The sequence below is a fragment of the Petromyzon marinus genome, chromosome 53, assembly GCF_048934315.1.
Source record: "Petromyzon marinus isolate PM22_M1 ecotype Great Lakes invasive population chromosome 53, UKy_Petmar_22M1.pri1.0, whole genome shotgun sequence".
NCBI lineage: Eukaryota > Metazoa > Chordata > Hyperoartia > Petromyzontiformes > Petromyzontidae > Petromyzon > Petromyzon marinus.
This window is the reverse complement of record NC_133719.1, coordinates 11,432,944-11,449,183: the sequence shown is the minus strand read 5'-3', so window position 1 is coordinate 11,449,183 and position 16,240 is coordinate 11,432,944. Positions and strand designations below refer to the sequence as shown.

General features: G+C 56.2%; 1 protein-coding gene across 2 annotated transcripts in view; it reads right to left on the bottom strand.

Annotated features, from left to right (window-relative positions):
* The window catches only part of LOC116953991 (monofunctional C1-tetrahydrofolate synthase, mitochondrial-like), a 44,816-nt gene extending 29,147 nt beyond the window's left edge, over positions 1 to 15,669 (bottom strand). Inside the window, exons 1-8 of one of the 2 annotated variants that reach the window (XM_076052024.1) lie at positions 15,009 to 15,669; positions 11,884 to 12,106; positions 6,407 to 6,492; positions 4,682 to 4,855; positions 3,254 to 3,390; positions 2,630 to 2,676; positions 1,501 to 1,608; positions 859 to 933 (exon numbers count right to left, since the gene is read on the bottom strand). In XM_076052024.1, the coding sequence (XP_075908139.1) occupies positions 859 to 933; positions 1,501 to 1,608; positions 2,630 to 2,676; positions 3,254 to 3,390; positions 4,682 to 4,855; positions 6,407 to 6,492; positions 11,884 to 12,045 (789 nt within the window). In that variant the 5' untranslated portion in view covers positions 12,046 to 12,106; positions 15,009 to 15,669. The remainder of the gene's footprint in view (positions 1 to 858; positions 934 to 1,500; positions 1,609 to 2,629; positions 2,677 to 3,253; positions 3,391 to 4,681; positions 4,856 to 6,406; positions 6,493 to 11,883; positions 12,107 to 15,008) is intronic. The other variant, XM_032974358.2, reaches the window with a different exon arrangement.
* Between the last annotated feature and the right edge of the window lie 571 nt (positions 15,670 to 16,240).

The window sequence follows — 16,240 nt, the reverse complement described above, 5'->3', positions numbered from 1 at the left end:
CACGTCAACTCACACGTCAACTCACGTGTCAACTCACACGACAACTCACGCGTCAACTCACGTGTCAACTCACACGTCAACCGCACACGTCAACTCACGCGTCAACTCACGCGGCAACTCACACATCAACTCACGCGTCAACTCACGCGTCAACTCACGCGGCAACTCACGCGGCAACTCACGCGTCAACTCACGTGTCAACTCACGCGTCAACTTACGCGGCAACTCACACGACAACTCACACATCAACTCACGCGTCAACTCACTCGACAACTCACGTGTCAACTCACACGTCAACTCACACGACAACTCACACATCAACTCACGCGTCAACTCACGCGTCAACTCACGCGTCAACTCACGTGTCAACTCACACGACAACTCACTCGACAACTCACGCGGCAACTCACGCGGCAACTCACGCGACAACTCACGTGTCAACTCACGCGTCAACTCACGCGGCAACTCACACGACAACTCACACATCAACTCACGCGTCAACTCACTCGACAACTCACGTGTCAACTCACACGTCAACTCACACGACAACTCACACATCAACTCACGCGTCAACTCACGCGTCAACTCACGCGTCAACTCACGTGTCAACTCACACGACAACTCACTCGACAACTCACGCGGCAACTCACGCGGCAACTCACGCGACAACTCACACGGCAACTCAAGCGTCAACCCACACGTCAACTCACGCGTCAACTCGAATTGCAACTCGGACGTCAACTGATGGCATCTGACGGCAACGCACAACGGGTGAAGAGCAACAGTTGCTGCTTCATGGGCAACAGAGACGCGCCGCCCCCATCCTCGTCCCCATCACCGCCTCCGCCGGGAGCGTACCTTGAGACGCTGAATTTGGATCGGCGCGAAACGACGAACCCCGTTGACCAGCGGAACGAGGCGGTTGTAGAGAGCCTGGGGAGGGGGGGGGTAAGCGGGGAGGGCGGTCACCAGAGCCGTCGTCGCAGCGACAGCCAACGCCGCCCGGCACGGGCGCCGCTCGCCGCTCGCGATCGGAGAGAGGGGGAATCCCTCGTCGTGGGAACGTGGAATTTTCCACCGACAGGAGACGCACGGGAGGGACGCGCCGCCGGTCGGATCGACGCTGGGCAAAGTCGCGCGCGGACCAGCGGACGAGCCGGAGGAGTACGACTCCGCTGCGGTTCCGACGGTGCACGTCGGTAGCGACGCGTCGGTAGTGGCATGTCGGTAGCGGCGTGTCGGTAGCGGCGTGTCGGATCGATCGTCCGCACGCCGCAGCACCCACGGGAGACACGCTGCTCTTCCCGCAAGAAAACCAAAATCATAAACATCTCTTATTCTGCTATTGGGAGGTGGGGGGGAGAATCTTTGGCTCTACCTTTCTCCCGTGCAGGGACGGCAGTGGCGCCAGCGATCCGTGCGCTGCACTCTGCCGGCGAACCCGGCAACCTCAGTTTTACTCCCGGCCCGTGGCCGGTGCAGCTGCCCCGGCGCGCTCACCTTGTCCGTCTGCGTGCTCTCGTGGAAGATGCGCGCGTCGATGGCGGCGGCCAGCAGGTTGTTGGCCGCCGTGATGGCGTGGATGTCGCCCGTCAGGTGCAGGTTGAACTGCGGACGGGAGATGGCGGGCCGGCGACGTGAATCGAACCGTCGCGGCGAAGCGCGCCGGGCCACCTCGACGTGCCGCTGCGTCGGCGTGAATCTGCGTCGACCTCCTCCACGCCCCCCCCCCTTCCCAAAACAGGAGGGGGGGGGGCGACCGCGAGCCTTCCACTCACGAGGCCTGCAGGGGGCCGTCTCCCCGATCCCACTTTACATATTTATAGATTTGTATAATTATTCACGACGCTTCACTGTGGCGTGCCACAGCCCTGGGCATGCTGCCTGAGACGCGAGCCATTTGTGATTTATTGTAAAATGCCGGGGAATAAAACATTGCTATGACATCGCTGAGAGATCACTGGGAAATTGCTGAGACATCATTGTGACATCACTGAGACATCGCTGTGACATCACTGTGACGTCACTGAGACATCACTGCGACATCATTGTGACATCGCTGAGACATCGCTGCAACATCGCTGTGACATCACTGTGACATCATTGTGACATCACTGAGACATCGCTGCGACATCGCTGTGACATCATTGTGACACCATTGTCACATCACTGCGACATCGCTGTGGCAGGAGAGCGACACACCCCGTCGCTCTCCTGCCACGTTCCACCCACCTCATAGGGCTACATCGCCGCTCTCTCCTGCCCAGAGAGTCCCGTCTGCACGTAGCCGTTTCCCTGCTTCTCTTCTACCCACCTCTCATGAATGCATCGTTCCCATCGCGAATTGAATGCTATATAATCTCTCTCTCTCCCGCGGTCTCGCGTCTCGTCCCAGCAGTGGTGTGGCGACTATCGAGCAGTGTGCAGGCGGTGCAACTGCACCGGGGCCTACAGGCTGGAAATGGCCCAGGCACTGGGCAATGAAGAGGTTTGCGGGGGGGAAATTGGGGGGCGGCCCGTCCCTCCCATTTAATTCCTCACACCGGGGCCCGCGTCACGCATGCTACGCGCCACCGGCAGAACGGTCGTGCGACGACGATGGTGCCGATGACGCGGTGCGTGAGCTCACCTCCTCCATGGGGATGACCTGGGAGTAGCCTCCTCCGGCCGCGCCCCCTGGTGTGGGGACAGAGCGAGACGCCGCGATCAAGCGACCACCCCCGCGCACCGCACAAGAGGCGACGGTGCCCCGCGTAGCCGTGCCGACCGCCGGGGCTGGATCAAGGCGCACGGCACTAACGGCAAAACAACCACCGACTGTTGAAGCCAGTGGGCCGCCCCGGTTAACGCTGCGCTGCGTGCCGGCCGTAAGAATGCCAAGCACCGTCCGCTTCACGGCGGACGTTAAAGATCCCGCGCCGGCGTCCCGCTCCAGATTCGTGGAATGTTTGGAAAAGGTGATGCCGCTGGACAATCCGCCGGGATCAGGCGTAGCGGCAGCGGCGATCATCGCTCCGCCGACCGCGAAGACTCGGCAGCGGCGCCCTCCGGGCCGATTGACGAGACTCTCGTAACGATAACTTCCAAAGTGTGGCTTTGCCAGGCCCTATGCCAACCACGCCCCCCCCCCCACGCCCCCCCCACGCTCCCCCCCCCCACGCCCCCCCCACGCCCCCCCCACGCCCCCCCACGCCCCCCCCACGCCCCCCCACGCCCCCCCCCCCGCCCTCCAAGACGTGCGCCCGCGCGCCACCTTTGATGCCGAACGTGGGTCCCTGCGACGGCTGGCGCACGCAGGCGAAGGTGTTGAGGTGCAGCTGCGAGGAGAGCGCCTGAGCCAGCCCCACCACGGTGGTGCTCTTGCCCTCGCCCAGGGGCGTCGGGGTGATGCTGCGGGCGACAACGACGCACCTCGATGCTCGGGTCGCCGTGACGACGAAGACGACGCCGCCGCCGACCGTTTGCGACCTCGAGATCAACTGAAGAGTATTTATTGTTACCAGGTAAGGCCGACAGCCAGCTGCGTGGCTCTTTTTCAGAAGCGACCCGGCGTTCACAAATGACGGCTCAACGAATTGGCGGCTCATGACGTGCAAAATGTATCGCAGCCAAATACTCGAAAACGCGCGGCGTCGGTTCTTAATGAGGAGGGGAAAAACCGGAGGACCCCCGAGGACGAGCCACGCGACCACGGCAAGAGAGAGACGCGCAGACTCCAAATATACAGCAGCAGGCGCCAGGGTCGGGAATCGAACCCGGCGTGGCACGGGGCGCTGACTCGAGCGCCTAGCAGCAAGCAGGAACTCCGTTCGCTTCGCGACGCGAGCGCCCTTGATTTGCGCGTGGAGTTTGTACAGAACAGGGGAGCGCATGCAAACCCCGCGCAGAGAGGCGCCCGAGTTGGGAATCGAACCCAGGCTCTTCTTACTGCGAGGCCGATTCAACGCGCGCTCTCTCACAGAAGCTGCTGCGACTCGCGGCCCCCCACTGGCCACGTTACGGCGCCGCACGCTCGCCTGGGGGACAGGCACAGTCCAGTTGAACACGTGGTCGCCTTTCGCGAGCAAAATGTAACCGCGGCAACGCATTTCTTGTTCGTTTTTTTCTTTTGTTGGGCGAGATTGCGTAATTAGAGGCGTGTTGTTAAACCCGCCACCGCCCGACGCAGCCACCGAGAAAGGTTTGCCACAGATAAGCAAAACGTGCCAAATAGTTGCACGGCTTCAGCACTGACCGGGCGGCGCGGTACAGGCGGGCGGATTTACGCGAGCGTCTCTCGGCGTGCGGCGACGCGACTCCCCGGTGACGCGGTCGGTACGACCACGACGACCACGACACCGCGGCACTCCGAAAACTCAACAATTTTGTTTTGTTTTACCGGGCGAGGCCCACTGAGCTGTATGTCGCTCTTTTTCAGAAAGCGGCCTGGCTATCAAAAACGATAGCTCATGTGGACATATAAAGCAGCCAAATAATCTCAACGCACGTCGTGGATTCTAAATGCGGAGGGAAAAACCGGAGGACCCACGGAAAAATCGGCGCGACCACGGGGAGCGAGAGAGAGAGACTCGCAAATTCCACATACGCAGCAGTGGGCGTCAAGGCCCGGGATTGAACCCACGACCTCCTGCATACCAGGCGAGGTGGTTAACATCTCCTGGCCACCGACGGCCCTCCCCACCTTGTGACCACCACGTATTTGCCGTCGGGCTGGTTCCGCAGCCGGTGCAGAGTGGCCAGAGACACCTTGGCCTTGCAGCGTCCGTAGGCCTCCACCTCGCCCGGCAGCAGCCCCACCTCCTGCGCCAGGAGGTCCATGGCCTTCGGTGTCTGGGCACGGGAGACCTCGATGTCGCTGGAGGAGGGACAGGCCGTATGCAAGGGAGGACGACAACAACAATAACAGCAGCGATGTGGGACGGAGTCTCCACCCACACCACCCTCCACCTCCCCACCACTCCCAGGATGGCGGTCACCGCATCGCGCACCTTCAGATGCGCTTCAGCGGCCGTCTGGAACGCTCTTGCTTCTGATATTAGGAAGTCACTGGGAGCCATGCACTTTGAAATCATCATCATCATCTAGATTGACAATCTAATTTCTCTAGAACTGCTTGTTGTGTTTAGTTGGTTGTCCTTCCCCTGCACCTCCGATTAGCTACGGTTGGCTACGTACGGTGCGAAAGACGTTCAACATCCATACATACATACACATGTAATTGGCTGATAACACCTTTATATATAGAGCTTGGTGGGGAACTCTCTACAAATTGTGCCCTTGGCATCCTGCCAATGAGACAAGGAACGCAATCGGAAATCTTGGAGAGAACAGCTGCGAGCAGAGTCCTTGCACGAAATGCGCCCTTGAGAAACCCGTCTAATGATTTTAGGGAGTCTGAACTTTGATGCAATGGGTTTGTGTGTGTGCAGTGATTGATGATGCCATCAACACGCTTCTCTTAACAACTCGATGTAATGTAAGCACGCATTAATCGTCATAAACATCTCAATATATGGGGGACCGTCACAGAGCTTGGGCAAGAATGTTTAACTCCAACTGTCCCGTTTGTGTGGGATAGAGTGTTTCCCCCTCACGCTCGCCGGTGCTCTCTGGGCACTCCGGATTCCTCTCACGTGTAGAAACACTCGTGAATTGGCTGCTGACACACACAGAGGACCGCAGAGCTCGGGCAATTGTTGGTAGCGCCGGATCCTCACTGCGTGGCTCCTGCTGCTGCCTTCCCACTCCGCGTCTGTGGTTCCACCTCCTGGTGCCTCTGAGTCGTCCTCTCTCTCTACGAATCACCCTCTCTCCGAGTCATTCCCTCTCTCTCTTTGAGTCGCTCTCTCTCTACGAGACCGATGAGCGGGTACCGTGCGGTGGTGGCGGCGCCGGCGTAAGCGTTACGACTTGACATCATCATTACTATAACACTATTAACTCTACTATTTGTTTTTACTTTACCCCGGTAAAGCCCACTGAGCTAAGTAGTACTTTTTCATAAGCGACCTGGCTATCACAAATGATAGCTCAACGAAGTGGCTTAGCATCATCACGTGGGCATTTATAGCAGCAGCCCCACACTCTGAACGCGTGATGTCGATCCTAAACGTGGAGAAAGAAACCGGAGGGACCCGGAGAAAAATCCACACGACCACGGGGGGAGGGAGAGAGAGAGACGCAAACTCCAAATATACAGCAGACATCGTCAGGGTCGGGATCGAACCCACGACTTCCTGAATACAAGGCGAGGGAGTTAACATCTCGCCACCACGGCGTCCCAGCGGCGACCGCTGTTCCACATCACCGCCCGTGCTCATTCATCGTGAATCTCGCCCGCCCCAGGGCTCCGAGCCACCCCTGGCTCTCCGGGAGAGCCGAGGGCAGGGGCAGGCGAGCGCCGTACCTGGGCACCGGAGTCAGAGGCTTGAGCGGCAGGGATTGGAATCGCCATCGCGACGCCAGCGCCTGGCGCACAAACTGCTGGGAGCTCTGCGGAGAGAAGGTGCGGGGGAAGACGCCCGTGGGATTCATAGAGCCGCACAGAGACCCGCAGACTCACACAGAGACCCCCAGACTCACACAGAGACCCCCAGACTCACACAGAGACCCGCAGACTCACACAGAGACCCCAGACTCACTTAGAGACCCACAGACACATAGACCCACAGACTCACACAGAGACCCGCAGACTCACACAGAGACCCCCAGACTCACAGAGAGACCCGCAGACTCACACAGAGACCAACAGACTCACATAGATACCCACAGACTCACACAGAGACCAACAGACTCACACAGAGACCCACAAACTCACACAGAGACGCACAGACTCACAGAGACCCACAGACACACACAGAGACCCACATATTCACACAGAGACCCACAGACTTATTGCTGTGTGGGCGGTATTTCTTGGAACATTCATGCGCATATGAGTTATACAGTATTATGTGGACTCACATTGTGACTCACACAGAGACCGACAGACTCACACAGAGACCCCCAGACTCACACAGAGACCCGCAGACTCACACAGAGACCCCCAGACTCACACAGAGACCTACAGACCCACACAGAGACCCACAGATTCACACAGAGACCCACAAACTCACACAGAGACGCACAGACTCACACAGAAACCCACAAACTCACACAGAGACCCACAGACTCACACAGATACCCGCAGACTCACACAGAGACCCCCAGACTCACACAGAGACCCACAGACTTATTGCTGTGTGGGCGGTATTTCTTGGAACATTCATGCGCATATGAGTTATACAGTATTATGTGGACTCACATTGTGACTCACACAGAGACCGACAGACTCACACAGAGACCCCCAGACTCACACAGAGACCCGCAGACTCACACAGAGACCCCCAGACTCACACAGAGACCTACAGACCCACACAGAGACCCACAGACTCACACAGAGACCCACAAACTCACACAGAGACGCACAGACTCACACAGAAACCCACAAACTCACACAGAGACCCAGAGACTCACAGAGACCCACAGACACACACAGAGACCCACATATTCACACAGAGACCCACAGACTCATTGCTGTGTGGGCGGTATTTCTTGGAACATTAATGCGCATATGAGTTATACAGTATTATGTGGACTCACATTGTGACTCACACAGAGACCCCAGACTCACACAGAGACCCGCAGACTCACACAGAGACCCGCAGACTCACACAGAGACCCGCAGACTCACACAGAGACCCGCAGACTCACACAGAGACCCGCAGACTCACACAGAGACCCGCAGACTCACACAGAGACCCGCAGACTCACACAGAGACCCCCAGACTCACACAGAAACCCACAAACTCACACAGAGACCCAGAGACTCACAGAGACCCACAGACACACACAGAGACCCACAGACTCATTGCTGTGTGGGCGGTATTTCTTGGAACATTCATGCGCATGAGTTATACAGTATTATGTGGACTCACATTGTGACTCACACAGAGACCGACAGACTCACACAGAGACCCGCAGACTCACACAGAGACCCCCAGACTCACACAGAGACCCACAGACTCACACAGAGACCAACAGACTCACACAGAGACCCACAAACTCACATAGAGACGCACAGACTCACAGAGAACCACAGACACACACAGAGACCCACATATTCACACAGAGACCCACAGACTTATTGCTGTGTGGGCGGTATTTCTTGGAACATTCATGCGCATATGAGTTATACAGTATTATGTGGACTCACATTGTGACTCACACAGAGACCGACAGACTCACACAGAGACCCCCAGACTCACACAGAGACCCGCAGACTCACACAGAGACCCGCAGACTCACACAGAGACCCCCAGACTCACACAGAGACCTACAGACCCACACAGAGACCCACAGACTCACACAGAGACCCACAAACTCACACAGAGACGCACAGACTCACACAGAAACCCACAAACTCACACAGAGACCCACAGACTCACACAGATACCCGCAGACTCACACAGAGACCCCCAGACTCACACAGAGACCCGCAGACTCACACAGAGACCAACAGACTCACACAGAGACCCACAAACTCACACAGAGACGCACAGACTCACACAGAAACCCACAAACTCACACAGAGACCCAGAGACTCACAGAGACCCACAGACACACACAGAGACCCACATATTCACACAGAGACCCACAGACTTATTGCTGTGTGGGCGGTATTTCTTGGAACATTCATGCGCATATGAGTTATACAGTATTATGTGGACTCACATTGTGACTCACACAGAGACCGACAGACTCACACAGAGACCCCCAGACTCACACAGAGACCCGCAGACTCACACAGAGACCCCCAGACTCACACAGAGACCTACAGACCCACACAGAGACCCACAGACTCACACAGAGACCCACAAACTCACACAGAGACGCACAGACTCACACAGAAACCCACAAACTCACACAGAGACCCACAGACTCACACAGATACCCGCAGACTCACACAGAGACCCGCAGACTCACACAGAGACCAACAGACTCACACAGAGACCCACAAACTCACACAGAGACCCGCAGACTCACACAGAGACCAACAGACTCACACAGATACCCACAGACTCACACTGAGACCCACAGACTCACACAGAGACCAACAGACTCACACAGAGACCCACAAACTCACACAGAGACGCACAGACTCACACAGAAACCCACAAACTCACACAGAGACCCAGAGACTCACAGAGACCCACAGACACACACAGAGACCCACATACTCACACAGAGACCCACAGACTCATTGCTGTGTGGGCGGTATTTCTTGGAACATTCATGCGCATATGAGTTATACAGTACTATGTGGACTTACATTGTGACTCACACAGAGACTGACAGACTCACACAGAGACCCCCAGACTCACACAGAGACCCACAGACTCACAGAGACCCAGAGACTCACATAGACCCCCAGACTCACACAGAGATCCACAGACTCACACAGAGACCCACAGACTCATTGCTGTGTGGGCGGTATTTCTTGGAACATTCATGCGCATATGAGTTATACAGTACTATGTGGACTCACATTGTGACTCAAACAGAGACCCACAGACTCACACAGAGACCCACAGACTCACACAGAGACCCCCAGACTCACACAGAGACCCGTAGACTCACACAGAGACCAACAGACTCACACAGAGACCCACAGACTCACACAGAGACCCACAGGCTCACACAGAGACCCACAGATTCACACAGAAACCCCCAGACTCACTTAGAGACCCACAGACACATAGACCCATAGACTCACACAGAGACCCATAGACTCACACAGAGACCGCCAGACTCACACAGAGACCCACAGACTCACACAGAGACCCGTAGACTCACACAGAGGCCCACAGACTCATACAAAGACCCACAGACTCACAGAGACCCACAGACTCACACAGAGACCCGCAGACTCACACAGAGACCAACAGACTCACACAGATACCCACAGACTCACACTGAGACCCACAGACTCACACAGAGACCAACAGACTCACACAGAGACCCACAAACTCACACAGACGCACAGACTCACACAGAAACCCACAAACTCACACAGAGACCCAGAGACTCACAGAGACCCACAGACACACACAGAGACCCACATACTCACACAGAGACCCACAGACTCATTGCTGTGTGGGCGGTATTTCTTGGAACATTCATGCGCATATGAGTTATACAGTACTATGTGGACTTACATTGTGACTCACACAGAGACTGACAGACTCACACAGAGACCCCCAGACTCACACAGAGACCCACAGACTCACACAGAGACCCAGAGACTCACATAGACCCCCAGACTCACACAGAGATCCACAGACTCACAGAGAGACCCACATACTCACACAGAGACACCCATAGACTCACACAGAAACCCACAAACTCACACAGAGACCCACAGACTCACACAGACACCCCCAGACTCACTTAGAGACCCACAGACACATAGACCCATAGACTCACACAGAGACCCATAGACTCACACAGAGACCCACAGACTCATTGCTGTGTGGGCGGTATTTCTTGGAACATTCATGCGCATATGAGTTATACAGTACTATGTGGACTCACATTGTGACTCAAACAGAGACCCACAGACTCACACAGAGACCCACAGACTCACACAGAGACCCCCAGACTCACACAGAGACCCGCAGACTCACACAGAGACCAACAGACTCACACAGAGACCCACAGACTCACACAGAGACCCACAGACTTACACAGAGACCCACAGGCTCACACAGAGACCCACAGATTCACACAGAAACCCCCAGACTCACTTAGAGACCCACAGACACAGAGACCCGCAGACTCACACAGAGACCAACAGACTCACACAGAGACCCACAAACTCACACAGAGACGCACAGACTCACACAGAGACCCCAGACTCACTTAGAGACCCACAGACACATAGACCCATAGACTCACATAGAGACCCACAGACTCACACAGAGACCCATAGACTCACACAGAGACCCACAGACTCACACAGAGGCCCACAGACTCATACAAAGACCCACAGACTCACACAGAGGCCCACAGACTCATACAAAGACCCACAGACTCATTGCTGTGTGGGCGGTATTTCTTGGAACATTCACGCGCGAAGGTCACGTGACTGGCGACTGCACCCAATAAACGTCGCCTGCATTCATTCATTCACGAATGTCGTCTAAGGAATGAATGCACATTGTGGGATGTATAATGTAACATTGTGAGATGTATAATGTAACATTGTGAGATGTTTAATGTAACATTGTGAGCTGTTTAATGTAACAAGGTGAGATGTAAAATGTAACATTGTGAGATGTATAATGAAAATCGTCAGATTTACATCTCTCAGTGCATCTTAAAGTTGAAGTTGCATGTGGCTCACGCTCAGTGGAGTGCGAGAGAGAGCGAGCGAGAGAGAGCGAGCGAGAGAGAGCGAGTGAGAGAGCGAGCGAGCGAGACAGGTCACGGGCTGGTATGTCTGCTGGCCACCTTCCGACTGCAGGCCGCGCAAAAGTTCCTGCACGTTGCCCCTGCACCGGCCTGGAGCGTCACGGCCTCCTTCCTCCTGAAACAGCTGGGGGGTCTGCAGTGCTCCAAACAACTATTCTACATAGACCTGCAGGGCCTGCCACTGGGACAGCTGCCACCTTTCTACAGGAGCGTCCTGCAGACGTGGAGCTCCCTCGGCGCCAGGAGGCTGAACCAACTGCGATCGGCCGAGGATCTGGTCTTCGAACCGATCCTCAGGAACCCAAAGACAAAGCTGCCATCCACCACCGCCACCCCAGGCATGGAGAGGCGCCTCGCCAACGCGCGGCTCACCAGGATGGGAGATCTGGTGGAGCCTGAAACACGGGGCCGGTGGCTCGGACCAGCAGACGTGGCCACAAAGACAGGGGGGCTGCAGTCGCTCCGGGTGGCTGCCCGGATCCTGGCCGAAGCCAAGGGGGCCTTCTCAGCGGCAGCGGGGAAAACGCCCCCCATCGGCGTTGGGGATGACGAGGCCCCTCTTGGTCCCCCTCCACCGGAGCTCTCAGTCGTGCCACTGCATCGCCAATGCCGACAAACGAAGAGGATCACAACCTGTGCCGGCTAGAAGACCTACCGGAGGTGGCCTTCAAAAATGTAAAGAGGAAGGTGCTCTACTCCTACATGGTCCGGTTCCACCAACAGGACACCCTGAGGAGCCACAAGGACCATGCCTGGAGGAGATCCCTGCCCTGCGTCTCTCCGGAGAGGCCTCGCTGGAGGCAACTCTACTCCAGCACGACGTACAACCACATCGGCGACCTCAGCTGGGGCATTGTCCACTGCACCGTCACCACCAACGTCTCCCTGGCGCACTTCACCGACACGTCCCCAGAGTGACGGTTCTGCGGTAAAGTGGAGACGGTGGCGCACCAATACGTGGAGTGCAAGAGCCTGGACTCGCTGTTCAAGGTCCTGAGAAACATCCTCCTAAGGTTCAGCCTCCACTTCTCCCCGACGGTCCTCATCTTTGGATACCCGAAGGGCGACGGACCCCAACATCTTCAGGGGCTGGTCAACGTGCTCTTCGGCTACGCCAAGCTCGCCATATACAGGGCGAGGAAGGTGGCCCTGGAGGGGCAACGTCCAGCCAGCAGCCTGGGCATCTTCCACGCTCTGGTCGGAGCCAGGGTCTGGCTGGAGTTCTGCCACGCGCGGCTGACCCACGCCGTGCCGGCCTTCAAGGAGCAGTGGGCACTGGAGGAGGCCGTGTGCTCGGTGGCAAATGACGGTAGAGAGCTCTGCATGCAGATCTAAGCTACCCGTCGGAGGCCGTTTGACTGTGGGAAGAGCTGCGTGCAGATGCAGCACTTGTCGTAGTTAAAAAAAAGAGCGAGAGCGACATGGAGTAGGAAGAGAGGGGGTAGAGAGAGAGGGGGGGCAGAGAGGGGGGTAGAGAGAGAGGAGAGGCAGAGAGGGGGGTAGAGAGAGAGGGAAGGGGTAAGGAGAGCAGAGCGAGAAATCTTTTGTTAAATCTTTCATTTAAAAAGGGGGGGGGTTACATAAAGCAAAGCATTAAAAAAACGAAATGATGAACGAAGCAAAGTGCCGACTACACCGAGCACCTTCTTGTTTCCTCTGATCGTAACAAAAAGAGAGTGAGAGAGGGTAAATCATTTCACGCGTCATCGTCAACATCGTCAGCCACGACTTATCTACTGCTGGTTGAAGGCCTCACGCCCTTCAAGACGCCGCCATTCCACGTGGCGTCGTGGACGCAGCTCCCCCACGCTGCCCACGAGCCGCCAAAGACAAAGAGGCCCCGTGTAGCCTTGGCGCGCTGCCGGGGCAAGTGCCGTTAGCGAGTGGCATCTGTCAAGTGAGGGGTGGTGGGGTGGGGGGTGCGTGGGTTGGCCAACACCGCGCCCGGCCGCCTTTGTCTCCCCAGTGGCGATGTTTACACACCGCATCGGGTACTTATTTGAGGCCGAGTCGACCTAGGGGTGGCCCAGGACCGGTTTATATAATCGTCAATGTTGATGGCCGTGAGCGCGAATAGAACTCGGGTCGGTGGGTTCATGGCGCTTCACATGAACTCAGTCAACCACACACACAGTCAACCGCACGCACACTCACTCAACCACACACACTCAACCACACACTCACTCACTCAACCACACACTCACTCACTCAACCACACACTCACTCACTCAACCACACACACTCAACCACACACACAGTCAACCACACACTCACTCAGTCAACCACACACACTCAACCACACACTCACTCACTCAACCACACACTCACTCACTCAACCACACACTCACTCACTCAACCACACACACTCAACCACACACTCACTCACTCAACCACACACACTCAACCACACACACTCAACCACACACACAGTCAACCACACACTCACTCACTCAACCACACACACTCAACCACACACACTCAACCACACACACAGTCAACCACACACTCACTCAGTCAACCACACACACAGTCAACCACACACTCAGTCAACCGCACGCACACTCACTCAACCACACACTCACTCAGTCAACCACACGCGCACTCACTCAACCACACACACTCACTCAACCACACACACACACTCACTCAACCACACACTCACTCAGTCAACCACACACACACTCACTCAACCACACACACACTCACTCAACCACACACACACTTAACCACACACTCAGTCAACCACACACATAGTCAACCACACGCACACTCAGTCAACCACACACACACTCACTCAACCACACACACTCACTCAACCACACACACACTCACTCAACCACACACACACTCAACCACACACACTCAACCACACACTCAGTCAACCACACACACACTCACTCAACCACACACACACTCAACCACACACACACTCAACCACACACACACTCAACCACACACACACTCACTCAACCACACACACACACTCACTCAACCACACACTCAGTCAACCACACACACACTCAACCACACACTCAGTCAACCACACACACACTCAACCACACACACACTCACTCAACCACAGGCACACTCATTCAACCACACACACACTCAACCACACACACACACTCAACCACACAGTCAACCACAAGCACACTCACTCAACCACACACACTCACTCAACCACACACACACACTCACTCAACCACACACCCACTCAACCACACACTCACTCAACCACACACAACACTCAGTCAACCACACACAACACTCAGTCAACCACACACACACACCCACACATACATCATACACATATCAAACACACGCATCAAACACATGATACACACATACATCACACCCACGTACACCCACATCATACACACACATCATACACCTACATCATACACACACACATAATACACACATACATCATACACACATCATACACTCAGACGCCACGTGTCTCCCTCCCCCTTTGTCTCCTACCCCACTCTCCCCACCTGCATTGCTTTTCTCGATGGCCGCGAATCCTGTTATCCGCGATTTCCCGCGACGTCCTCGCTCCCTCCGCGAGCCTCTCCCGCGTCTCCCCTGGACCGCCTTTGTCTCTCTCGCCCTCTCTCTCTCTCTCTCTCCTCGTCCGCCTCCTCGCTCTGCCCGTGTCGTCTCCCGCGTCTCGGGCGGGCGAGTCGCTGCTGCAGGGGCGGGGTCGTGAAAAGTTGGAGGCGAGCCACCACCGTTAAACCGCGAGGCATGCGCGGAGCGACTCCACTGGGCTCCACTGGGCCCCACGTGGTTACACCGTGGCTCACTTTGAATCTGGTGGCTCTCCTGTGATACGCGTGCGTCCACCTTGGGGCTCCACGTGTGGCTCAACTGCGTGGCTCATTTTTAAGCTGATGGCTCTCCTGTGAAGCGCGTGGGTCCACCTTGGGGGTCCACCTTGGGGGTCCACCTTGGGGCTCCACGTGGTTACACCGTGGCTCCACTGTGGCTCACTTTGAATCTGGCGGCTCTCCTGTGATACGCGTGGGTCCACCTTGGGGCTCCACTGTGACACGTGTGGCTCAACTGCGTGGCTCAGTTTGAAGCTGGTGGCTCTACTATGACACGCGTGGGTCCACCTTGGGGGTCCACTGTGACACGTGTGGCTCAACCGCGTGGCTCAGTTTGAATCTGGTGGCTCCACTGTGGAACCTCTTTGTGTGCTCCACTCTCAGCACGCACCCTGTGGCCTCGCTGTGAAATGCGAGGCTCCGGTTTGTGGCTGACGAAATCAACACTTACATAAGATGTGTTGTGGTTCACACGAGGGAGACCGATGCCACTACACATGGATATATAAATACTCAACACGTTCGTTAGGAACGCTGCGTGGTCTTGTAACGCCCCTCCTTCAGAGCACATTCAAATTTGACCCAAATAAGCCCCTCACCGGGATCTCTTAAGAGTCTCAAGGCCGCTTCAAGGAGGGCCCTGCCACACTGGGATGTGCGGCGACCTCCTATTGGACGCCTCCAACATCGCAGCAGGCTCCAGCCGTGGCCACCGCGAGCCCCGCGTGTCGTGGGCAACGTGACCCGGGGCGTCTGGCTTCTGTGGCCTTCGGAGCCTTGTCGAATAGAACACAAGACAAATGCCTCCTTCATCAACAGTATGCACATGCTGCACGTGCACTTGCATGGCTTGTCTCTCCACATAAGTCCATACTGTTGTTATTCATCGTACTCCA